Genomic DNA, 26,792 nt, shown 5'->3' on the forward strand with positions numbered 1-26,792 from the left:
ACGAATTGAAACCTGCAAGCTGAACATTACATTTAAATATATGCATGAGACACTGTAATTTAATATGAAATATTCCTTTTACATTAATACATCATTCCATGAATAAGCAACGAATAAACACATCAACCAAGAAACAAAGAGACAATGCTTATCCTCTTAGGTCCTAACAATTTTAAAATACAACCATTGCTTTCGATACATCTAAAAACATATTATGTGTCCCTTCCCCTCTATTTTCCACTTGATCCGTTCTTCATTAACACATTCTTCTTCTTTGAGTATTTTGTCTAGGAATTTTATCAGAGCACACATCAACCTGAAATGCGTGCCCCACATAATACTTCCCACCATTCTTCATCACTCTGATCTATACTTCCTCATCTAAAGTCACCCACACATATAGTTCTCCTGTCCCTCACCCTGGGGCAGTCCATGATGAGGTGTTTCAGTGAATCTACATGCTTCTTGCAGAATCAACAGGTACTATCGATGATCGTCCCTCGATTCCTGCAACTCAGGATTTCCCTGGTGGGTAGCAGGTTAATTCGAAAACGAATTAGTCCGTCACAATGGTATTTACTGGGGAATTTTCCCCAATATTTTGGTAGGCTTTTTAACTGTTTGACCTCCCCCCTCAGATGCTGAAACAGTTTTACTGTTTTTTTTTTCTCCCAGGTGTCTGTCCAGTAATTTGCCCATAATATTGTTTTCACATAGTCAGGGTTCATTTTTAATTGCTGCTCTGTCACACCCATCTTTCTTAACATTTTCAAACATTCACAAAACCACAGTCTCGTCGTCTCATCCCATCCCTTTTCCACCCAGCTTTTAATAGTTCATACTGAGCAGGGCTGTCTTCACAGCTTATTTTCCGGGAAAAGGGGTAAAGAGTTCCAAACTCCCCTCACATACAATGATACGAGACCAGGTTTGTACCAAATAACTGCCATCAGAACACAGTTTGGGAAGCCAATTCCTTCCAAAGTCTCACAAATCTTCCAAGACATACACAACGTTGCTTCAACGCCATAGTTTATTATCAGTGCCACCTTTTCATTATAAAACTTTATCAGTTGGACCATCAAAAATCTTATATATTTAGTGTGAATCTTCCTGCCTTGAGTCGCCTTTTAGTTCCCTGATTCTCATAAGGTCCCTAGGATTCATGTTCACATTTATTTCCAAAGACTTTATAGATTCCGTGGGTGAATTACATCTTCTCCCAATGTTCATCATCAGAGTCCTTTTCCTTTTGCCCTTGTAGGCTGAATTATTAACACCTCTGCCTTCGTTGCATTTATCTTAAGGCCATTACGATCTACTTACGATTGAAACAATGCTAGCTTACGCTGCAGGCCAATTGGGGTCTGATCGAGGATGACGAGATCCTCAGCATAAAGTAGCCATCCCAACGGTGCCCCTGCTATTCTTGACGGAAATGTTCCCAACTCCTTCATTGCCAATTTTAAGTCGGAGATGAACAAGTTAAATAGGGATGGTGCTAAGGGACAGCCCTGCTTTAAGCCTGTGATTGTACCAATTTCTATTGTCAAAAGGCCTGCTTGACTTAATCTCACCTGAATAGATGTGTTTAAATATGTTTCCTCAATTGCACAGATTAGTCCAATCGGGCATCCCCAAGCTACTAGTTTTCCCACAAGAGTTCTCAACTTATTGCATCGAACGGCTGTTCTAGGTCGAAGTAGGTGAGGTAAAATCTTGTCCCATCCCAGAGAGCTTTAATTTTTAATAAATTGATCAAAAATATGTACAGAGAGCACCCAACTACTTTAACAAATTCTGTCTGTAACTGGTCGAAATGGCACGATTTCATTGCCTAGGTCTGTAATCTTTTTAATAGACCCGCTGCAAACAGTTTGCCCATTACATCTAGCAAAGCAATTGGTCTGAAGTTTTTAGACTGTAGTCTTTTACCTCTTTTGAAAATCGGCACTACCACTGCCTTTTTCCAAGAGGATGGGACCGTCTTTGTTCTCACCACTTTAGCAAACAGTGCTGTTGCAAATTCTGCCCCATTTCAGCATTGCTTTAGTTAGACCGTCGGGTCCGTGGGCACGTGAGCTCCTAGCCTTCCCTATAATTTCCACCACCCCCTCCCAAGTAAATCTTATGTTCCAATTTGTGCAATCAGGGATACCTTCTTTCTTCCCATCTGGTTTGCCAAATAGGCCTTCATAGTGTTCAATCTATTTTGCTTCCGGGACTGGATTAATTTGGGCTGCATGTTGGTTGAGTGCTCCTTCATTTAGGATATGCCACAGTCCTCTAGTATTATTTATGGAGGCTAATCTAAGCATAGTCTCTGCAGCTCTTTGCATCATTATACCTCTATGGCATATCAGCCAATTTCTATATTGCTATTTCCGATTTGGCAGCATTTTGGGCATATTAAAGCGGGCATGTTTTTCATTTCTTGTTCAACGATCTCATTATCGTAAGAATGTATAGGCTTAAAATTGAGGAACCCATTTCCCATACTTTTTTTGACAAAGCTTATCAGTAACAGAGTGTAGTCAGTAGATAACTTATTTGCGTTTGCTCCTTTCACATATTTTTTAGTCAGCTGTGCAACTTCACCTGAATTTATGCATAGTCTGTGTCGTTGTTTCCACCTCTACACTCACTGGCAGCTTTCTATGTCTATCTCTGATGGCGCATTCCAAATTAATTTTAAAAGGTCGTGATCACTGTTTTGCGTATGGATTACTTTCAGTGATAACGCCTTGTCATAGACATTCTGTGAGACAAAGTAATAGTCTAAGATTGAATTCTGATCACCTCTGTGCCATGTTGGGGCACTTGGGGTGTCTCTGGTTATGCGACCATTTAGCATATATATATTTCTGGCTTGAGTTTAATTTACCCATAACTTAGCTCTTTCTTTCTTCCAATTTCATGCACTTTTTATTTCACGCTCTTCTATGATCTTCATATTAATACAATCTAAATTCAGGTATCCACACAATTTCAACCACACATTCTCATATTTACAATACATGTTGTCCACCACGTCCATCACTGCGCACAAAGTGGTCTGTTTCGCTCCTCTTATCGTTCCAGTATAGGTTAAGTAATACTAAGAAGTGCATCCCATGTCCTCACATCCATTCATTTTAAGGATTACTGTTTGGATGTGCGGGCCTCCATCACCTCCAAGCCAACTCCATTTTTGATGATCGCTATTAAACCTGCATTATCCTTTCTTTTTTTCCCGCCACCAAAGTACCCGCCAACCAGTCCCATGATCTGGTTTATTGTAACAAAGGGTTTCTAGCTTTTGTTTGCTCATCAATCTTCCTTTTACCCTACCCCTTCAGGTCACTTGTTATTTGTAATCGGCCCAGTTCCATTTTTTCCTCGCTATTTACCTGAGTCCGATCTCTAAGATTAGACTGCACATATGTACTGCACTGTGAATATTCCTCCCTCTGATCCTCCCAGTCTTCCTTGATACTTCTTTTTCCTTCTCTTGTACTCCTCACCCATTTTCTGACCCACCGTTCATAGGTGCTTCCTCAATTAATAGGCTCCGTATCATGTTTTATTTAATGTGCGGTCAAACTAGGTCAGGCTTTCGTTCATTTTGAAATTCAACAATTGATATGTCCTCTTATTCAACCGTTCTTAATGTTGGGATGCAAGACCTGCATCAAATTATTGCGATTTAGGACCAAGTCATCTTTTATTGGTAGGATTCTCTCCAGTGTTTTGACGGTTGTTTCTGCGGCCGGGCTTTTCATTTTCCATTCCATTCTTATTTTTCATTCTTAGATCTCCTGAGTTTGTCAACAGTTTTCCCATTAGTTGACAATTTAGGTCTTTCCTCTTAACTTCGGGCTCCAAATCTCCCTGGTTGCCCACTTGGTTATAGGTTTGATTGCTCGATAATGTTAGTAGTTCTATCTTTGAACAGAAAGCTTTATTTGCTAGCACCCTTTTGTCAGCCATGGTCAAAAATGTTGGGTTTAGTGACTCATCCGCAGTTGACTTGTTTTCTTGGCTTATTGTCTGAATCTCATTTCTACTTAGATCCTTTGCCAGGGATTTTGCATGCACGTTGACTTCCCCCTGATCTTCAATCTTGAAATATTCTACAGATCAATATTTGTAGAGCCGTTGACATCCTTAGCGTACTCAGCCTCCACTTGGGTTCCTGCGTTTGGTATGGCAGCTGTATATTTCCTCAAAAAAAAAGGTGATGGCTGGAAGGTTTTGAATTAATCATAACCACAGGCATAGCTCTGGGCAACCCTCCAGACCATCGTTTTTCAGCCTGTCAAGCCATTACAGAAGGGGAAAAACCATATGCAAATCAGGCTTGGTTCTACCCCAAAAGGGGCAGTCCAACCTGAACTGCTAGGTCACATCCCTTCTGCACGAGACCACAAGCATCCCCAGACATGTTTCAACCTTGTTGGGCATCATCAGTGAGGAGTAGCTTAGGTGTCTAGGTCGGGCAGACTCGGGACACACGTCTGGGCATGCCCATCCCACTCGGGGTGACTTTAGCAAAACAAAAAGGTGATGGCTGGAAGGTTTTGAATTAATCATAACCACGGGGATAGCTCTGGGCAACCCTCCAGACCATCGATTCTCAGCCTGCAAAGCCATTACAGAAGGGGAAAAACCATATGCAAATCAGGCTTGGTCCTACCCCAAAAGGGGCAGTCCAGCCTGAACTGCTAGGTCACATCCCTTCTGCACGAGACCACAAGCATCCCCAGACATGGTTCAGCCTTGTTGGGCATTATCAGTGAGGAGTAGCTTGGGTCTCTAGGCCAGGCAGACTCAGGACCCACGTATGGGCATACCCGTCCCACTCGGGGTGACTTTAGCAAAACAAAAAGGTGATGGCTGGAAGGTTTTTAATTAATCATAACCACGGGCTTCCACCCTGTGCTTCTTTTGGAATTAGCATCTTCTTGATTTGATAGACATTCTTTCATATTTCAAAGGAATTTCCTTGACTCATTGGTTCTTGCTTTTTAATTCTATATTTCGTTCTTACTTTTTAAAATTTTCATAGCTTTATTCTCCCAGGCTCATCATTTTTTTTTTCGTGAATAGAAGATTTTGAAATTTGCCTTATCATGAACCCTATTTTCTAGGATTCCTGTAGGATGCTCTTTTTCAGTACATCCTCCCTCGATGATAACCTCATCGCTTCCATTCACTAAACACAGGTCCAGGACTTCTACAACCTTCAAATTCCCTGCCATTACATCTCCTCCATTAAGTTCTTCTTTGCCCTCTTCACCTTGTGTATTTTTTGTGTTAATGTCGGCAGACCATGGATAATATAACACCCTCTATTAAGGGTACCTCTTTTGTCCTTTGACTGGTCCTTTGGGTTACTTCGGTATTTATCTCTAGAGTTACACTCTCCTGACATTCATGGGCACCTTTGAGCTTCTTTGTTAATTTTCATGTAGTCTGGCCAGCTCGACGGCCTGCTTTGTAGCCTCCAAACTTTCTTTTAGAGCTTTAATTTCTTCCGTTAGAGTTTTGTTTTCTCTCTTGCCCTCTTTGATGGATTCTAATATTTGTCAATCTCTTTGTTCACCTTCCTTTCTGATGGTCTACAGTATTTCATGTTTCGTTTTCACATACATTTCCAGGTATATCAACTTCAAGTGCATCATTGTAGTGAGAGTTGTACGATCTTTGAAATGATTGTGTATTACCTCATGTAATTTCAAAAATGGGGCAAGGGACATTGTTAGAGCCGACATCAGATGTCTGGGTCCAATTTTGTTGTTTCATGAGGTGAGTTAGCGATGTTTGTCTTCTGTGTGGTTCTGTGCTTTTTGTTGCCCAAATCTCTCTCTTTCCTCTGCAACTCCGAAGAGTATGATGATTCTGAATCACTTTCGGAGACGCACTTTTGGACCAAATTTTATTGGTTCTGTAGTTGGATTTATTTGCTCTTTGTGTCTTGTTGTATTGTTCTCTGTATCTCCTCGGTGCTCTTGATGAGGATCTTTTGCCCAAAGACCCTGTGGATGATTTTCGTCTGCTGTTTCTAAGCTTTCCTCCTCCATGGGGCTCTTTAAGGAGATTTCATTCTGATCTCGTCCACAGATATTTTCTATTTGGAGGGTTATTTTGGCTAGATCCTCTCTCAGCTTAGTGGCCCGGCCCCACTTGCAGGGATTTGGTTGTGATCGTAGTCATGGGCATGGTCATTGTTCTATAATAATATACCCATCCCTATTTCAAAAGCTCTACTCCTGGGAGGGCCATTAGTCATTAATAGGGGGAAGGGAAAAGCACAGAGGTTATTTGACATGTCTTTGTCCTATTGATTACACTTGCATCACTGAGGAAAGTCTTTGTAGTGGCATCATTTGTTTCTAGATTGTTTCCAATCGTACCATTATTTACTGCATTTTTCACCATATTATTCCTATTGTTTGAGGTTGCAGTTGAACATAGCATGTGCTCATCATTATAAAGCGGGTTTGCCACATCTGTACCAACATCTTCCTCCGCTCCACTATCCAACCCCCCTTTTTCACCTTCTTTCTCCCCCATTTCTGCTATGGGTCGGCTTCACTAATTCCCATACTGGGCCACATCCTCCATGATGTCAATGGTAGTGTTTAAGGTTTGTGTTGTTTCCATCCCCATTGACAATGCGCTTTGTTTTTAATGAAAGCCCTACTCCCCCCCTTTCCCTTGAGGCCACTTACGGTGGGGATTGAAGTTTCGAAGGGCACAAATTGGTCCGAGAGTGCCATTTCAATCTCCGCCATGCGGGCTCTAGGGGATAGTTCGGGAGCCCACTGAGTCAGCTGGGTCGGCTGTAAAACACAGTATGAATTAGCCAAGGCACACGTACCTTTGCACATACCTTTGTCCCGCGCCTCCGGTGCCACCGGGATAGTCCCCATTATCTTCAGGGATGAGGAGAGCAAGGCGGTGGCCAGGAATAGCAGTCTTGCTTGGCGTCTTGTCCACTGAAGGACTTCTTTTGCAGATGCACTCACCTTTTCCACCTTGTCCATTGTTCTGTGGAGTTTTGCAAGATGGTCTCTTAGTGTGTAAATGGGCTTCACAGGGCTCCACGGGAAACCCACTGCACCACACCGCACCACACTCCGTGACACTCTCCATCCGGCTAGGGTGTTTTCAATGCTGGGAAAATAATGTAAAGTGAAGGCAGATTCTCCGGGTTCTCTCCACAGGTAAACACACTCCACCACACTCTGCAACGCTCCCTGTCCGGCTATGGTGTTTTCAATGCTGGGAAAATTATGGAAAGTGAAGGCAGACTCTCTGGGTTCTCTCCACAGGTAAACACACTCCGCCACACTCAGCGAAGCTCTGCGTCCGGTTATGGTGTTTTCAATGCTGGGAAAATAATGGAAAGTGAGGGCAGACTCTCTGGGTTCCCTCCACAGGTAAACACACTCCACCACACTCTGCAACGCTCCCTGTCCGGCTATGGTGTTTTTAATGCTGGGAAAATTATGGAAAGTGAGGGCAGACTCTCTGGGTTCTCTCCACAGGTAAACACACTCCGCCACACTCAGCGAAGCTCTGCGTCCGGTTATGGTGTTTTCAATGCTGGGAAAATAATGGAAAGTGAAGGTAGACTCTCCTGCTTCTCTCCACAGGTAAACACACTCCACCACACTCTGCGACGCTCTGCGTCCCGTTATGGTGTTTTCAGTGCTGGGAAAATAATGGAAAGTGAGGACAGACTCTCCGGGTTCCCTCCACAGGTAAACACACTCCACCAAAAATTATTGTGTGACCTGATCATAGCTCTGAGAAGCATTCTGAAATTTAGCCAACATCTGTTTTCTACCAACTTAAGCCAAGAGCAAGACCTGCAACTCAACTTAAGGTCCATGCGAAGATCTGCTTGCTCCTACCCTATCCTTTCCTAACAGTACCCAGCACAGCATGTCTTGCCCACTGTACTTGCCAACAAATTTGAGGCTGGCTAATTGAAATCCCTTGGCTGTATATTATGTCCCGGATCCATCAAGACCCTTGAAATTGGGCTAATATCTAATTGCAGTGGCTGAAGAAGCTTGGAAGAGAATTGCCAACTCCGCCACAAGGAGATTTGTTAATTCTGATCATTTTGTTTCTTTAACATTCTCCATGACAACCAAATCCATCCATCCTACCACCCAAATCATGAAGCTAATACTAATTAGTACATGATGTGACATTGCTGAAACAACTGACATCAAATATCTTGTACAAGACAAGCCTATATCTGCACTCTGACACCGGTTTGACTGTCTAACCCTGCTTAGACCTGCACCCACAAAAAGATAATAGAAAATCTATCATTCACAAATACCTATGCCCCTGAATGCTGAGAAGTGTCTGCCACAACCATCTTAGATGCCCTACATGTCTTTGTCACTCACACAAAACCTTAAACCAATATTATAGAGATGCCCCAATAATGAAATGAATAAAATCACTGACTTTGCAACTACAGTCTCATCTGACATCTTTTTGAGCAACATATATCTCGCAGGAGAGGTAGTAACACAATACATATCACACATTCCTCTGTCAACAGCCTGGCTTGGCCCCATGGGAACACATGGTATGGAAGTGTTGAGATGAAAAGAATCTCCATATATTAAAATGAATGTCTGGACAATAAAGCTAAATACACAGTTGCTGTATTAATACTGGGGACTCTTTAGCCTGTAGCATTGTCATTGTGGGTGTGAGTAGAGGGTTGTATCACTTTGGAACATATTTTTGGATGCCGTGATGAATATCTTAGAAGATTAACAAACTTCAGATAATGGGAAATGTGCCAAAAGAGGGTGAAAGCGGACAGATGGTGAAAGCGGACACGTGGCTACTGGGTCAGTGCACAGGTTTTCCTGAACTGGTTTGTGGATTTGACCTTGACTAGTCAGATCATACTGGGCTCCATACCTATGCTTTGTTGAACCAGCCCTCAAAGATCAACCTTCTTGCTGTCAGTTCCGTCATAAACGTCCCCAGCGCCCTGTGGTACAGCACAAACCTCCAAACCAACGAGGAAGTCATTCTCATGCTGAACACCGGCGAACACATTTTGACACCTGCTGACATGAACCTCATGAAACTGAAGCCATTCATCCTGTAACAGACTCAGGAGCTTACAAACAAATACTACTCTATACATTTGGATGTGGAACTAGTGGAGGCCACCAAGATCTATACAGAACATAATCCGTTCGAGCAGAACATTCTGCAATGGTTTTGTTATACAGATGACATTTTGGTAATCTGGACAGGAACTGAGAGGGAGGCATTACTTTTCATTCAGTGACTAAATACTTTTGATAGGTACCTGAAGTTTACCTCTACAGTAAGTATTAAGGATCCCAACTTCTTCGATATTACAATTAATGTGGATTTCAGCCTAAATGTATTAACAGCAAAACCTTTCCACAAGCCTACCGATCGTAATGTGCTCCTTCACAATTCAAGTTTCACCCGAAACAACTAAGAGCTAAATTACCCATAGGACAGTTTTTCCGGCTCAAAAGAAATGGTACTTTTAAATAAGATTTCTATTACAAAGCAGAAAAGCTGCAAGAGAAATGAAGAGAGCGAGGTTACCTGGATAAGATCACAGGACAAGCATTTAAAAGGGTGAAGAACAAAAATAGAGAGGCTCTCCTTGAATATAATGACACAAAGAAAAAAAGAGACCATGGGGGTCATTACGAGTATGGAGGTAGCCATGCTGCTTTTATCGGCATGGCTACCCCCATACCGGGTACCGGGTCCGGGTTCCTGGAATGGGGAAATACCGGGCCATTCTGACCATGAAGGGCCCGGTATTCCCCCATTCCAGGAACCCAGACCCGGTACCCATAGGGCTCAATGGGAATGGGGAGGATGCTAACAACGGGCCCGTTAATGACGGGCCCGTTGTTACCATCCTGGTCTGCTAGCAGGTCCCGCTAAGGATGCCTGGTTTTACCTCGTAATGAGGTGGTAGAGAGTTAACGGTGCCAGCAGATCTACCAGCACCGTTAACCCTTTACCGCCTTACTCGTAATGAGGCCCTTTTTGGCATTCGTGAATAATTTTAGCAACTTGTCGAACAATATCAGTAAAATTATAAAAAGGAATTGGCCCATTTTGGAAAGCGGGTAGTGCCCTCTAGAAAAAACGGTTATAGCATTTATAAGAAGTAAAAATATTAAGGGTCAAATCATGCGGAATGACAGAGTGAAGACAAAAAAGCAGCCTACTCTTACAACGTCTTGGGGTCTGATGCCAATAATTCGACATGGGTTGTGGCAAGTGCACATGCTGTGGACATATCAGCAGAAGTACTGAAGTAGACCTAGGTGTTTGGAATGAATGGGGAGAAAATCAATTCACAAATTGTGAGTCTAAAATGGTTGTATATGCAATTTGGTTCCCATGTGGCAAGCTCCATATAGGAAAGGTAGAATGTAAAGTGAAAACTTTTAGTAACTATTTAGTAAGTACATTTTTTATGATTGATACATAATTTGTGATTTGAGATGAGGTCATCTGCGAGAGTTATGACTTAGGGGTTTGTAGTCATTGTGTCAGATCAGACTGTTCTCCATACCTGTGTCAAACCAGCCTGCAAAGACAAACCTTCTTGCTGTGCAGTGCCATCATAAACATCCCCAGGGCCCTGTTACAACAAAACCTCCAACCCAACGAGGAAGTCATTCTTATGCTGAACATTGTCAAACACATTTTGACACCTATTAACCAGAAATTCATGAAACTGAAACCATCCAGCCTCTGGTAAACTCAGGAGATTAACTGCAACAAAAGATACATCAATCAACAAGAAAACCCTGTAGGTAATATTACATTCCATCACTTATCTCATCTATTTTCAAAAAGGAATTCACACTCTACAAAGCTATCACTGCCATCTACTAAGCTAAAACCGTGAAGTTGTGAGTCCTAGTCTGTAATCCTGGCCCAGATCCCGGTGTCCAGTCATAATTTCGAAAACATAATTTCGAAAGTAAAAAAAGTCGAATCAAAAATGTCGAAAAAAAAAATGTCGAATTGTTTTTTTTTTCGGTATTTTTTTTTTGGCTCTAGTTTCTGTGAAAAAAATAGGTAAAAATAAAAAAAAAGGGGGGTTGGTGGGGGAACCCCCCCCATTTCGAAAAAAAAACTTTGACATTTTTTTTTCGACTTTTTGACTTTCGAATATTTTGTATTCGAAATTATGTCTATGAACCCCAGATCCCCTATGTTTTTCACTTTTTCCTGTCTGATTTCATTAACATTTTCCAGGAGGAGTCCTTATCCAAGACCTCATCAAGAATTTACATCCTGAAGGAGCCCTGTGCAAGTCAATATAGGAATGCAGGCTCAAATGACTAGTGGCAGCTTTTGAGAATTACAGCAAGGTGTAGCCTGGTGTCCTATGGGAGTGCCTCTACACAGAATCCCAATGTATGTCTAGTACGGAGCCCAAGAGATTGATATTGTTTCTTACTTGAGCATGAGAGGGATACAAAGGTTGCCATGAAGGGTCATTGCTACTCTCTGCCTTGATGTGTGTGTACTGTTGCTGGATGACCCAGATATGACCAGTTTGTGTCTGGAGTCAGGCTTAAATCCACAAATGAACAAAGGCAGGGAGGTGGGTGGGGTTGCTTAACAATAGTTAGAACTGGGTTGTGCCCAAGCAATGATTTGTAGGACGAAAGGAGAAGGGGGCACACCACCCAAAAGACCAATAGACTATGTATGAAGAGGATGTATAGTGCGCCTCAGTGATTTCATGTTCTGAATTGTCTCATTGGTGAGAAGGGCAGAAGCAACTAGTTACCATCTGTGGTGTGTCTAGGAGAACAATATGTCTACTTGGACTGATTATGACTTCAAGACATCTTTGTTGGTAAAGAAGAGATAAAGGGGCAACAGAGAAGGTTCTATCTATACCATGACACCTAGACAGCGCTGGTGGGCCGCCTATCTAACAGTGGCTAGAGTAAGAAAAATAGAAAAAGGCATCTACATCTCTAGTTTCTCAGTTACCTGTATTCTGTATCTGGTTGCACTATCATCTCTAACTGCTTTAATGCTTGTTTATTTGTGAGTAGTCATACTATTGACAGGTGAGCTGAGAGGGGGCTTTTTGTGTTTCTAACTATAAAAAGAGAGAGCAAAGTGGAGGCAAATCTCAACCAGTACTTTGGCAATGGCTGCTTTATTGGCCAATGCTGAAGGTGAATTAAAAAGGTACTCTCATTAGAGTGGTTAAAAAGACTTAAATCCACACCTGGAGCAAAAGCCCAAGAAGAAATATGCTAAAGTTAAATGTGGCAGCCCCAGGTATTTAGGTGGCCACCAACATTTAGAATGAATACATTTGTGGATTAAAGCCTGACTGTAATTGGGAGCAGAGTTTTAACACATCCACAAAGTTCTGATTTACTCTTAGGGACTGCATTCTTACCTAGTCAAACTTTATAGTGAGACAAGAAGCACAGAAGAAGATACCACCTGAAGAAGAATTCTGAAAAACCTCTGATGTTCCCCACACTTTTTCAAGGCCCAATCCAATGGTGAAGCGCTGTCTGGTATCTGCGGCCCTCATACTTCTTAGGTCAGACACAGTACTTTGATCAGAGACATCCAACTGCCATGTGATTCTCTACCCTTAGCAGGCATGCACAGTCCCATTGAAAGCTTCAAGTATCCCTTCTTCCCAAGAAACCCTTGCTGCCCAGTTCCAGCACAGATCTGCCACAAAGAGATGTCTGTAATTGCAAACTGAACGGAAAGACAAAGCAACAGCAATGAAGAAGCCAAAAGTAAAATTGAAACTCAGAGGCGTCCATCTCTGACCTCAACTTCCTGCACGGGATACAATCAGCAACTACCAGTACAACACCCATGCTGATAGCAAACCAGACAGCTACACCCTTTCCTACCCCACCCCATCGCCAGCAGTTCTTATTTTTTCCAGCACAGCAGCATCACCAGTGGCTTCAGACTGGTTCAGCATACTTGATGATCCATTTCTGCATCACCAGAGTACCAATGTTGACCTTCAAGATTGCAAAGCCCAGGTTACCTTTAGAAAGGCACCTCTAATGTTTCAATGTCAGGCAATATTGTAAACACTAGCTACATATTTCACATTTGGAGGATGGAAGCCAATCTGTCTGAGAGACTAACTCCTGGCTAGGCCAAACTTGCTACGAGAAGTACCGTTTTGACCTTTGACTACATAAGTTGTCTCAACCAAAAGGGTCATGACCTAACACACGTCTCCAAACCATCTTAACAGGTTTTACTGACCTTTAACCCAAACATTCAGTTTAGTTAACTTTACAAAAGAAAAAGTGTATTTCCCTAAATGTATCTGTCTGGCCATCACTTTATACAAAGTAATACTGTGTTATCGTGTGTCTTGATCCCTCTACTCCCCTCCTTAGAGTTGACCTTGACTTTAAAATACCACGGGAATCAATATAGTCCATGTGGACAAAATTAACAAATTCAGGTACAACATTGGGCTTACTCTCTAGCGAGCAGCCACCCACTCACTTGAGCTACAATACTCTACAATATGGACAACCCTCCTTTAGTTGCCTGAAAGAACTCTCTCACATCCTTACATCGCTCAAGCTAACCAACTATCCAGATGTCAACATCCTTCTCTTTATCATCAACGCACAATGCATGGAGAAGATCAATCAGTATTGCACATAATCAATGTTTCCCCAACAAAAAGCATCTCCCAATACAATAGCTCCTAAATATCCCCACCTTGTCATAGCAGAACCCAGCAACAGTTTCTCCATCATCCACCTCCTTTTCACTGGAAAATCATTGTAAAATCAGTGGCCTCGCAAATGCAGTTTTTTTTAGATAATCACAACCACTTCAAAGACTACCAATCTGGATTAAAACCCTGCTGTGGCAGCGGAAGCACCATTATCTAAGTAGATGGTGTCATATGCACCCACAGCACTGGCACAACCTCTCATCTGCTTTCCTTTCACTTGGCAAGGAATTCATACCAACAACCCTTGCTAAATGCAAGGGTATTAAGGATAGACGCCTTAGCTTTCGCTCATGCTTCCACTCAAGAGAGACACAGTGTCATATGGCTGGACACACCCAGGAGCCCATTTCACCCAGGGAATCTATGATCCTTGGTCCACTAAGGCTCCTACCACCCATGGCATTCATCTAGCACATAGAAGGGAAGTCCATCTCTCCACAAGTTCAAGGGGGGCTCCAAACAGCAGGACTTTGATGGCATTGAATTACTTGAAAGACCCATATGAAAGGATGCTTGTTGCCGGATCCTGATTATTGGTAAGTGTATCTATACAATGCCTCCATTTACTATGACAATCTTCCCTTCATCCGCTAGACCACTGACCCATAGCTGGAAGAACAACCATGAGTCAGCTCCTAACTTGACTGTGCAATGCTCTCCTTTCCTAGCTGTTCAAATATATCTCCTGGGAGTGAGCAGATACTCTGCAGCTAGGTTACTAGCTAGTAAAGATCCCTAGAGCGCATGTTCCAGACTCTAAACACATGCTGTTTGTTGTCCATCAACACATAAGCACTATAAGTCATCTGTCCAAGGGAAAAATGTGTTCTGCAGAAAATACTCCAAATGACAAAACAACTAAATAAAACACTACGCAGATCCATTCTGCCACATTCCTCCAACTGTTTCTCAGAACATGCTGCATCTCCAAAGAGGCCAGACTCTTCAAGGACCATCACTGTGACACCCGCTCACACATATTAATCAACTATAATTTAAAGAAATAGCTCAAAGTAACTTTTTTAGAAAACCAACTTGCCCACTTTTTAAGGTGAGTAGCACGCTCGGCTGAATGATTTTGCATAACACCACTATACAAACAGCCTAATATATTTGAATTTGTGCAATCAGTCTCGGGGACAAATTTAATAACAAAGAAACCATTTTGAGACAGGACATTAGAGAAGCTAATTGTGTGTGGATTTCTGAGCAGTACATCTTGATAAGACAGTTAATGTGGATATTATCAAAAATGTTTATGGCAAATATCCTAAATCTGTAAAACACTGCTGTCTATGCTTCCAAGCAAAAGTAAATAATGAACCTCATCCTAGGGGTCTTTCAAGTGCAATTGCACTACTTTTTGTCCAGATTATTAAGAAAATCTGTGGTATATTCCATACGAGGATGCATCTAATCCAATAAAAGGAAACAGTTCACATAAAATGCAAGTTGTAAATAAATCACTTTATAGGACATTTTTGACTACTCAGAACTTACTTGTCCATAAAAGGCCACCCGAAAGAACGTGCCTAAAAGGCGCTTTCCTGTGTGCATGACCTCTAGGATTTTGGTGTACGCCCCATGGAGTGTCCGATACAGCTGTGTAAGTTTCTGCAAAACAGAAAGTGAGTGAACACGCTGATTTGAAACATTTAAACATCAAAAATACCCAATAACTCCCACAATGGCTTCAAATCTATTATTCTAAATTCACAAACTGGCAAACATTAATATGCAGCAAAGAAAAGCAGAATATGTATTTTTTCTTTCTTTTGCATGCCTTGAACAAGGCACCAATGGATGTAACAGTGGGGTATTGTTATGCATGTTGTGTCCCATAACTAGATCACACTTAACAGCACCAGGTGGGGCATCTAAACGCAAGGCCAGATAGCACCTGAGCTTGCTGGACTTCCAGGAGCTAATGTTCCCTTGCACCACCACACACTCAATACACAGACAGAAACAACACACATTTCAGAACAGATTCATTGTTTAATCAGGGATTTGTAAAAAAGCAGAGTAAGCACTAGTTCCACTTTCCCAATCTTGAGAAATGTTCAGGTCACAGAATTCAAATAGGTGACCTGCATTGTTTCGGGAACAATAGGTTTTGTGAATTGACCCATAAGACCAGTTGCTTTCAAACAGTATTTTTCTGCACAAGGACAGACATTGAAATAGTTTGCCAGGTAATTTTTCGAAAAGAGTACAACATCTTTCTTGGAAAGAGTGATTATGCAGAGCAGAGAATGGACCTCACACTATACCATGTTATCAGTACCTCTCTCACTTAAGTTAAAGACAAAGACAATGGGCCTCATTACGAGTTTGGCGGTAGCCATGGAGCTAGGAGCTCCATGGCTGCCGCCAAACCGGGCTCCTTTATTGGGTTCCCTGAATGGGAATTACCTGGCCATTCCGAGTTCGGAGGGCCCGGTAATTCCTCCCTCTGGGAACTTGGACCCAGACCTTCCCCATTCCCATTTGAGCCCCCATAGGGCTCAATGGGAGGGGGAGCTAACAACGGGCCAATTACGACCGGCCCGTTGTTAGCTCCCTCTTCCCCTCGCGGGACCCGGTAACAACGCCTGGTTTTATCAGGCGTCCTTACCGGGTCCCGCGAGGGGTCCTCGTAATCAGGCGGAATGGTGTTAACGGGCCCGCCACCATTAGCAAAGCCCATTAACCCATTCTGCCTGACTTGTAATGAGGCCCAATGTGGTGTGTCAGACTACACAGCTGGACCAAATTATTGCCAAGCAAAACCACCATTTGGCACGCCTTCTCAAGCAATCTGCTCGAACTATATGCTAACCTTAAAATCACACTCCCAAAGTAGTGTATAGGATAGAATGGAAAGGTTGTCCAGTGGCCTTTGCCCCCATCCCTTTGTCTGTGATTTCATATTGTCAAAGTAAGCCTGCTTGCCAGTTGTAATGTTATTTAATGCCAACCCATCTTGCGCTCCTATTGATCCTTTTGATCCCCAAATGTCAAAGACTTTCCCTTATCTCTCTGTGCACTTTAAACTCTCTCTCTCTGCGGGACTCTTCCCTGCCTCCTTCAAATCTGCAACTGTCTAACCTCTATTGAAAAAACCCTCTGCTGACCCAAAAGTCACAGCAAACTATCGCCCAGTTTCTCTTCTTTCCCATTTTGCAAAGTCCTTGAGCAGGTGGTCTTCTACAGGATCACTAAGTACCATGAGGATAATTAGAGTTATTAGAATTGTACTTTTTATTATTACCCAGTGAGAGTCAAGCAGAATGCAAAATGCATTCTGATTGGCTCTCGTCGGGTCGTTACCCGGCCGAGAATCTTTTGATTCTCGGCCGGGATTCCAGTCGCCTTGTCCTCGGCGGGGGGCGTGGCAGCCCCTCAGCAAATGAGGAGGCTTGAAGCAGGCCATCCCCGCTCTGAGCCTCCCCACGGCTGAGAGGCTGCCTTCGCCCCCCACCGGTGACTCAGGTAAGGCTTTTTCAAATAAATGTTCCCCTTTCCTCCCTCCTCCCTGCCCTCCCCACCCCACTTACCTTCTTGCTCCTTCGTCCCCGGCGGGGGACGATGGCAGCCTCCAGCCGTGTGGAGACTCAGAGTGGGGCCATCCCCGCTCCATGCCTCCACACGGCTGGAGCCTTCCACCGTCCCCCTCTGGGGACGCAGGCACACATTTTTTAAACTTTCCCCCCTATTCTGGACTCTCTAACTTACATGTGCTTTTCCACTGTTCGTACAAATCGCATTGTGAAACTGTTTTGCATTGTGAAACCTAGGCCTTTCTCCCCCTATTCTGGACTCTCAAACTTAGGTGTGCTTTTTCCACTGTTCCTACAAATTGCATTGTGAAACCTAGGACTCCCCCACCCCCCTATTCTGGACTCTCAAACTTAGGTGTGCGTTTCCACTGTTCCTAAAAATTACATTGTGAAACTGTTTAAAATTGCATTGTGAAACCTAAGCCTTTCTCCTCCTATTCTCAACTCTCAAATTTAGGTGTGCTTTTCCACTTTTCTTACAAATTGCATTGTGAAACTGTATAAAATTGAACTGTGAAACCTAGGCCTTCCCCCCCCTATTCTGGACACTCAAACGTAGGTGTGCTTTTCCACTGTTCTTACAAACTGCATTGTGATAGTCTCTTAAAAATCTGAGCGTTTGTCATCTTGTTCCACTTTCTCACCTCTCTCTGTCTCGTCTGCTTGCACCCTGCCCTGTGCCCTTTCCTATTCCTCTCCTCTTCCCTCTCCCTTCCTCTTCTCCCTATCCCTACCTACTCTATGGTGCTCTCTGTCTCTCCTATCTTTTCAAACTGCTTCTCTATCGACTATCCTGCTCTCCTCACTAAATCTGGTAGGAAGAAGTTTAAAATGGACTTTCTGGTCACCAACGCAGGCCACCCTATCGCTAATACCTATACCAGTGCCTCCTCCAGGCAAACTTTCACTGACATCCTCTTTGTCGTCCCCTCGCCAGACCTATGGACTCTACATATGGTCTTGGTGCTCTCTCCTTTCTATTCTTCTCCCATTAATGGTGGCACACAGTGGGAGGCCCTCCTAGCCTCCTTAGAATCCTCTAAGGTCATCATTAATGTTTACTCAAATGGTACCGTCCTGGTCCAAGGCCCTCAAGCCAACCTTCTCTTTGATAGACGCTCTCTGCAACTCATCAATTTCCTTTCTTCTCCTGCTGTCCCCTCTCTCCGCTCACAGCTTGCTTGCCTCCCCCGGTTGTCTCCTCCTTGGCTACCCTGCCCTCTTCTCCTTCCCTTTCTGCCCCCCCTCTGCCTTCCTCCACACCTTCGCAGGGCGTAACTCTGATTTGTACACCTCCCCGGAAGTCTTTCAAGGATGGCATCCTTCTCCATATCGCCACTCTTAACTCTCGCTCAGCTGTCAAACACTCTTCCGACATCTGCCGCCTTCTGGAGGAACTTGACCTCGATGTCCTTGGTCTCACCCAGACATGGTTCAGTGGCAGTGCTGTCACAAGCTTTGACACTCTGCTCCCTGACAGCTACAAGATCCTCTCTGCGCCCAGATCCAACTGTTCCGGAGGGGGTCTAGCCCTGATCTTCCCTGAGTGGATTCCTGCCTATGTCATTCCCACGCAAGCCCACTCCTCTTTCAAATGCCTCGTCTGCAGGCTCTCTCTCTCTCCTAGGCATTCCCTTATCGTGGCGACTATCTATCAGTGACCTGGTCAGATCTCTTCATTCCTCTCTGAGTGGGCGGACCTCTCCTCCTCACTCCTGGTCTCGACCACTCAACTCCTCCATCTTGAAGACTTCAACATCCACCTGGATGCCTCCTGTCCTTCCTCTGGGCTCTTTCGCGACCTCTGCGACTCTCTCTCACTCTCTATTCTCCCCTCTGGCCCGACTCACTCTGCAGGACACACTCTGCATGTTCTTATCTTCTCAGACCTTCCCCTTTCTGTCCCTCTCACCACTCCTTTCTCCTGGAGTGATCACTTTCTCCTCTCCTCCCAGCTCGCCCTCTCTACCCCACAGGCCAAGCCAACCCCATCACTGCCACCCACCTTCTCGGTCATCCGACCCATGAAGCGCGTGTCAGTTGGGGCTTTCGCCGCCACTTTCTCACACCCCTTCCCCCTTTGGCTGACTCTCACCCTGACACAGCCCTTTCCGATCTCCACTCTGCTACATCTGATACTCTTGATATTCTTGCCCCTGTCATGAGGATCCACCTGAAGCCCAAAGCCAAGTGCAACTCCTGGAACGACTCAGAACTCGACACCCTCAAATGTAAGTGCAGGGTGGCTGAGAGGAAATGTCGTGCTTCATGTACATCCTCTGACAAACTGGCCTGCTGCCTTCGGCAATACCGGCTCTCTGTCCTCGATAAGAAGAGAGCTCACATCCAAGGCCGCCTCTCTGCGGCTTCTAACAACTCGGCTGAACTCTTTTAAATCTGTAATGAACTGGCCAATCCTGCCGCAGTCTCTACCTCCCCTGTCCCTTCCCAGGCCTTCTGCACAGCACTGGCTTCTCATTTCATCTCTAAAACTCAGGACATCCTGTTCTCTCTCTCCTCCTCTGCCCTTCCTCCCTCTACTCCCTGCTCTTGCTCTGGTCCTTATGCAGCCACCTCTCCCCCCTCCTTCTCTGCCTTTTCCTGTTCTCCCCAGACAAGGTTTCTAGACAAGTCCGATCTATGAAAGTCTCGTCAAAACAGGTTCACCCCTGTTCCTCCAAAACCAAGTACCACATCGACTCCCTGGCTCCTGCCCTGGCCAACTTCTGCAATCATTCCTTCACCACCGGAGTCTTCCCGTCTCCCCTGATGCACTTCCTTGTGCACCCCCTTCTTAAGAAACCCTGTGCCGACCCTTCCTGCCCGGCTAAATATCGCCAATCTCCATCACTCCATTCCTGGGCAAACTCCTGGAAAAGCTGGCCACCTCCCAGCTCAACCTTCACTCTGAATCTGTTGGTTGTCTCCATGACCATCAGTCTGGCTTCACAGCCGCCAGAAGCACAGAAACTGCTCTCCTGAACATCTGTGAAGACCTGCTCTCCAACACCCTCTGTGTCCTCTTCTTACTTGATCTCTCCTCTGCCTTTGACATGGTTAACCATGCCATCCTGCTGAACCATCTCCGTGACAACTTGGGGATCATCGGTCAGGCCCTGGTGTGGCTGACTTCTTTCCTTTCTGACCGACCCTCCCAGGTTCAACTTGGGTCCTTCCTCTCCTCTATCTTTATCTCTACCTGTGGTGTTCCCCAGGGGTCTAAACCTCTCTCCCTGGCTGTTCAACCAATACCTGGCACTTCTGGCCACCCGCATTGTTGCGCTCTGCCCCAACTTCCAGTGCTATGCGGATGACACTCAGCTCATTTTCAGGTTACCCTGAGCCACCTCTTCTTCCTCTCTCATCTCTGACTGTCTGTCTGCTATACAGGAGTAGTGTGCCGCCAATAAACTCTGCCTTAATGCCAGTAAGACTGAGATTCTCCTCATCGGCACACCCGCTCCCTGCTTTCCTGTCCCTCGCTGGCTGGCCTCTCTTGGCCCCCTTCCTGCTCCCACCAGTGAGGCTAAAAACCTCGGGGTCATCTTCGACTCCAGACTCTCCTTCACTCTTCACATCTCTGACATCTCTAAGAAGTCACACTACCAGCTGCACCTCCTCAGAGGTATTCTTCCTTTCCTCTCCTTCCCCCAGAACCTCACTGTCTCCAGAGCTCTGCTTCTCTCTAGGCTGGACTATTGAAACAGCCTCTTTCTAAATCTGCCTGCTACTACTCTCGACCCTCTGCAGCTCATCCAGAACAGGACTGCAAGACTTGTCCTTGGCCTCAAGCCCAGGGATCGTATCTCTCCAGGACTGAAATCTCTGCACTGGATCCCAGTGGCTGCAAGGATTAAGCTCAAACCCCTCTGCATTGTCCACAAGGCCTTCTGGGGCCTGTGGCCACAATACCTTCAACTCTCTCTTCCTAAATATCTTCCTTCTCGAGCTCTTCACTCAGCCGCTCTCAGGGTCAGTCGCTTTTCCAAGCAATGAGTTGGTGGTAGATCTCTTTCTTCAGCTGGTGCCTCCCTCTGTAACAGCCTCCCTGCCTCTCTTAAAACTTGAGGAGAATCATTTCCGGCTCGGAAGCACCTCAAAACCTTTCTCTTTGCTTCTGCTTTTTCTCCTCCTCTCTCCTGCTGACCTCCTGGCCGAAACTGAAACTGCACTGGTTACATGGCCACCCTCTGATCTCGGGCCCTGGACCCTCAACCGCCAATCTCACACACCTGCACTGCCTTCATTGCAACCCCCCGCACTTGGGGACTGTTTCTGTATCCCCTCAGTCCCACTACCAGCACTTGACACCTGATGTCTGCACTTACTGTTGCACTGCCACTTGCTGGCCGTACTTTCACTTATTGCTTATTTATTCTATTATCCTATGTACTGCACTGTTCCCTCCCCCCGCACTTTCCCCCTTCCCTCTTCCCATGCACTTGCACGATCTGAATGACACCTGGCCTAGTAGGATCGTTGTCTGTCTTCCGTCTGTCCCCCCCTTGCCTTGTCGTGCCTTCAAACTCTTGTGTATAGGCGCGTTATAAATGCCATATCATATCATATCATATTGTCTTGACTGGTCGAGATGGCAATGGAGGTAGAGAAGGGCCCACCTTGGATTGTCCTTCATCACTTATCCATCGATGATATGCAGAGATTCGAAGGGGTCAAGGATTTTCTCTTCGAGTGCATGACTCTTGCTGGTAGGCTCACTGTGAATGTGGTTGGTGATGGCGACCTCGTCCTTCCTGACCGGGGACCTGCAACATCGGCTAACCCAGTGGGATCCGTGGCCTGCTGCGTTGCCTTCTTTTGGACCCCCGCAGGTGGGGCGTCCTCAAAGGACCTTGACCTCTTATAGGAGGGAGTTCAATCGTGGGGCCGGCCCTGGGGGAAGCCAGATCATGTCCAGGGGCTGAGTCAGAGGCCTTACCCGATTTTAACCATGCCACCAACCTGCTGTAGCTATCCTTCTTTGTTTTCTTCAAAAACCCAAGGTAGACCTTGCATCCCTCCTTATCATGGTCCGGATGCAGGCAGTAAAGACATTTGTGGTGTCGATCCTCCACAAAAACATTCCTCAATCCACAGTTCGCTCAGAGATTGAAGAAACATCTCTTCTCCTGGTCATGGTGATAAGGTGAGAAGTAGGCCCAAGCCTGGGCCTTCAGATGAAGATCCTCAATGAAGCTTGATCTTTACCGACAATGGGTCCCCACTGTCGGTAGTCGACCTACGGTTGAACGATAAATTCAAAAATCTGCCAAAACCCTAAATATTTTATGCAAAAATTCGAAATTTTAGGAAAAAGGTCTAAAAGAGCACTAAGAGGACTTCCAATACTAAAGTGAGTGGTAAAGATCTGAAGATGGCCAGCAGGGGTGGAGCTTAGGGAGAGGAGTGTCATTGGTTGGTGGCAGTTGGACCAAGAGGACAGTGATTGGTTTACAGAAGAAATACAGTTTTAAAGTGAAAGTGAAACTGTTTTTTCTTTTACCAAGGATTCCCAGCCTGATGGCAAGGAATATTGATGAGCATGTGAATCCATGCCAGACCCCATGCTGGAGAATGTGACAATGCATGAAGATTCTAAAGCAGGAATATATTGAGACATTGTAAGGTGTTTGCTGCACACTGTCTGTACGAAAAGGGTCAGCAAGCTAGAAGAGGTGCTCTCTACTACTGTTACCCAGGAACTGAAATTCCCTTCAGCAAACTAAATATACCATGCTACTTACCAGGAGACTCATATTTACTCACCTGCACAAATGAGCAGTGTAAATGGCACCCAATCATTAATACAAGGGATTATGAGTAGTTTATAAGGGAGACAAAACATGAAGTAATCTCTGCATTTATGAAGCTAATTAGATACATTATTCCATGGTCTTTTTGAGCACATTCATAACAGCAAATGTTGTTGTCTCACAGTATCCTGTTGCTAGAAGATAATTGCCCTCATTAGGAGTTTGCCGATCCGGATTTTATGCGTAGATAATTCCCTTTACCGGCACGTTTCCAGAGCCAAGGGCTGATGGTAACTCAGGCCCCCACCGTCAAAAACAGCAGGTATTACTGGCAATCCCTCCAAGGAGTCCTATCTACTCAATGGAATGGGGATTTATCTACTGTTGCCGGAACCTGTAATATGCTGGTAATTTCGAAATATCAGACATCGGTAACGTAGGTCTGTTTGCTGGTATCCCACAAAAATAATTGCCCGGGATACCGGAACACTTTTAATGAGGGTGTGAGAAGCCTGAGGGTGTTCTCACAAGTAGTCCCCGGGGATCCATTGCTCAGATGGCCTGGGAAGGGCCATCGCTCTTGGATCCCAACCCTTGGGGCGGACCAGCGAGGGAGGATCTCCTGGGCAGGGTGTCTTTGGGGACTGTGAGGAGGGTGTCAGAAGGCGAGACATGATATCCCCTGTTCCTTGCCTCAATCCATCCTACCCACCCTCGTTGTTCATGCGATAATGTCACCCGAGTCCCATCCTACCCCTTGACCTTCCCCCACAAAAAGGGAAGATAAAATATCCTACAAGGCTAGGGAGAACAAACCCTTGTATAACTCTTTTCTGCTTCAAGACCCATCGTTCATGGTCCAAGTAAGAGGAGGAAAAGAAGCCGGGCAAGATGAAAGATCAAGCACAACTGAGACAGGACTGTGATATTAATATCCATTAATCTGCAACCCATCTAGACCACAGGGAATACTATCAAGAACCATGCCTGAATAATAGAACATCAGAGAGCTGGAATACTCTGCCACAAGGGTAAGCTATCTCAATAAATAAAATCATGTCTAGACTATCTTTCTATCCCTGTTGTGGATCTCCTTATAGTATTCTAGTGAATAGACTTAACCATCAATCTAATTTCCGATCCCATTTCACTTTACAGCCCTTTCCCTCAGGTTCCATGCAGTGTTTACAATCTCATCTCATCTCCCCATTTCCAAGAAATACTGAGACGAGGAGGAGGCCACTAAGATCAATGAGGATTAGGCATATGAATAACATGGGGAAAGTAAGGGAAACCTACTTTAGAGAAAACCATTGTCCCATTAATAGAGTCAGACAGAGTCAAGCATGGGTAGGTAACCATTCACACCTGACTCCACTTGACTGTGTGTTCAGCTAGAAAAGGTGTGGTCAGTCACAGAGATATGAACAAGCTGGGCATGCACTTTTGAACAGTGAAGTCCAGAAGCGGAGAGAAGAAGGAGCTGCAGGCAGGAGGTGTGTGTGTGGGCTGCAGCGTGGCGAGCTAGTCATGCCTCCAGGGAGCCAGAGTAGCGCTGCCGGCATTCTGCAGGCCAGGACCAGCAAAGTGCGTGTTCCCTTGGGGCCAGTGTTGACCCCAAGGGTGCCTGAGGGTCAGATGGTAAGGCCCTGACCTCAATCCCGCATTGCATGAAGGAGCCGCCTCTCTATGCGATGCTGCCCGGTGAGTTTCATAAGGAATGCAGATGAAAGGGGTGCAGAGAGCGCCTGAAGGAAACAAAAAAGTAACAGAAGAACGTTCAAGCAAAGAGAGGCGTAAGAGGGTCAGAGTGGTCGCACCTAGTAAAAGCAAAAAGCCTGCCATGTTCAAAAACCTCTGATTCAACCCCATGAAAGAGTGGTTTGTGAATTGAAGACAAAACTATAATAAATCATGTGTTGTGTTTGGAAGCTGGAGGTGCCTAGAGCGTGGGGAAGGAAGGCAGACCATGAGAGGCCTATTTAAGAAATCACAGTACATCCTGATAAAAGAAGTGATTTTGTGTTTGAAAGTTGAAAGGGGCCTGAGCTTGGGGAAGGGAACTCTAAGAGGCCTATCCAAGACTTGTATGTTTTGTTGAACTGGTGAGAGGATTGAAGTGTGGGGAAGGGAACCCAGAGAAGTGTACAAAAGCAACTGTGTTATTATTTTCAATGTTGTTTTTGAAACTTGATGAAGCTGAAGCTTGGGGATGGGAACCCCAAGGATCTTAAAGATACTGAAGGTAGTTAGAAGAACTACAAGAGACCTGTGGAAAATGTCTTAGAATAGCTCTGTGGACTGAACTTATTTTTGTGACATTGACCCAACAGAACCTGGTAAAAAGACCACCTGAAACTAATCCTTGGTTTCATTTTTTGTTGAACCACAATTTTTTCTTATTTTTGAAAAGACTTCCTATCACATTTTTGTATGGAGTAAGGCCAGGCATAGGTTTAGACACAGACAGATTTTTTATTTTGGACTCTTAGAAAATGACGGTCACTAGAAACATCAGTTAAGGGAATTATCCCTTTAGAGTTAGGGCCAGACAGGCATTACACCAACCCAGGATCCTTATTAAATAAATGTTTTCAAACAAACCCATTTGAGTCTGCGGGCCTCATTCTGAGTGCGGCGGTAAGGGGTTAACGGCGCCGGTAAGGGTGCCGGTGCCGTTAATCCCTTACTGCCGCATTGCGAGGTCCTTTAGCGGGTCCCGCTAAGGGACCAGGGAGCTAACAACGGGCCCGTTACTAACGGGCCCGTTGTTAGCTCCCTCGCCATTCCCATTGAGCCCTATGGGGTCTCGAACGGCAATGGGGATGGCTTCCCTGAATGGGGAAATACCGGGTCCTCCAAAGTTGGAATGACCCGGTAAGTGCCCATTCAGGGAACCTGGACCAGGTATGCGGGAAGGGGGTAGCCATGGTGCTAATGGCACCATGGCTACATCCAACCTCGGAATGAGGCCCTGTGTCTCTCTTGATACCATGGCTGTCTCACAAGGGCCAATGATTTTTGAAGTATGCCATTCAGTTCAGCACGTTAGTGGAAGCATGGAGGACTAGCTCTTTCTGGTTAGAATATATTGGAACAGAACGAAGTGTCGATTTACAAAGACGTAATTTATGAGCAACTGTGAACTACTCCTGGTGAGGGCTATTTGGTTCACAAAGAACTTACTATGCGAAACTCTAACTTACTCCTGATTTATTTGTAGTAAGTCAGAGCTGCTCATAGTGAGGAATCAGGAGTAAGCAGAGTTACTCATAATCCCTTCTTTTTTAATTGAAATGCCTTCTGAATGAGTAAATCAAGGAAAGGTAAAAGTTACTCATAGTAACTTCTCCGTAATTCATCTCTGAAGTCTGTTAACCAAACGAGCTCAGTCCATTGCATTAATGATGATTATTCAGTAAGGAATGCTGGGCTTGAACATTTTGATGATTGAATGAAAAGAAAAGAAATAAAGAAATATATGAACTGAAATGTATATAGTCTGGCAGAGTTTGTCAAAGGGGCTCTCTCTACGTTATTCCTAAATGTGTATTTAATTATTTAAAAATGTACTGAAATGTACTTCCTTGTTGTAAGGGTTTTCAAGTATTACTTTATGTTGTAATTTGTATTGTGAATGGAGAAATCCGAATAAACATTAAAAGAGGAAGATCTGTGGGGCATTTGTATGGA

The 26,792-nt window shown here is 44.7% G+C and overlaps 1 protein-coding gene across 5 annotated transcripts in view; it reads right to left on the reverse strand.

Moving 5' to 3' along the window:
• The window catches only part of DOCK11 (dedicator of cytokinesis 11), a 1,707,663-nt gene that overhangs the window by 237,855 nt on the left and 1,443,016 nt on the right, over positions 1-26,792 (reverse strand). For all 5 annotated transcript variants that reach the window (XM_069612850.1, XM_069612848.1, XM_069612847.1 and 2 more), the window contains one exon: positions 15,305-15,418. In XM_069612850.1, coding sequence (XP_069468951.1) covers positions 15,305-15,418 — 114 coding nt within the window. The remainder of the gene's footprint in view (positions 1-15,304; positions 15,419-26,792) is intronic.

The sequence above is a fragment of the Ambystoma mexicanum genome, chromosome 5p (assembly GCF_040938575.1).
Source record: "Ambystoma mexicanum isolate Mex_15411 chromosome 5p, UKY_AmexF1_1, whole genome shotgun sequence".
Classification (NCBI taxonomy): domain Eukaryota; kingdom Metazoa; phylum Chordata; class Amphibia; order Caudata; family Ambystomatidae; genus Ambystoma; species Ambystoma mexicanum.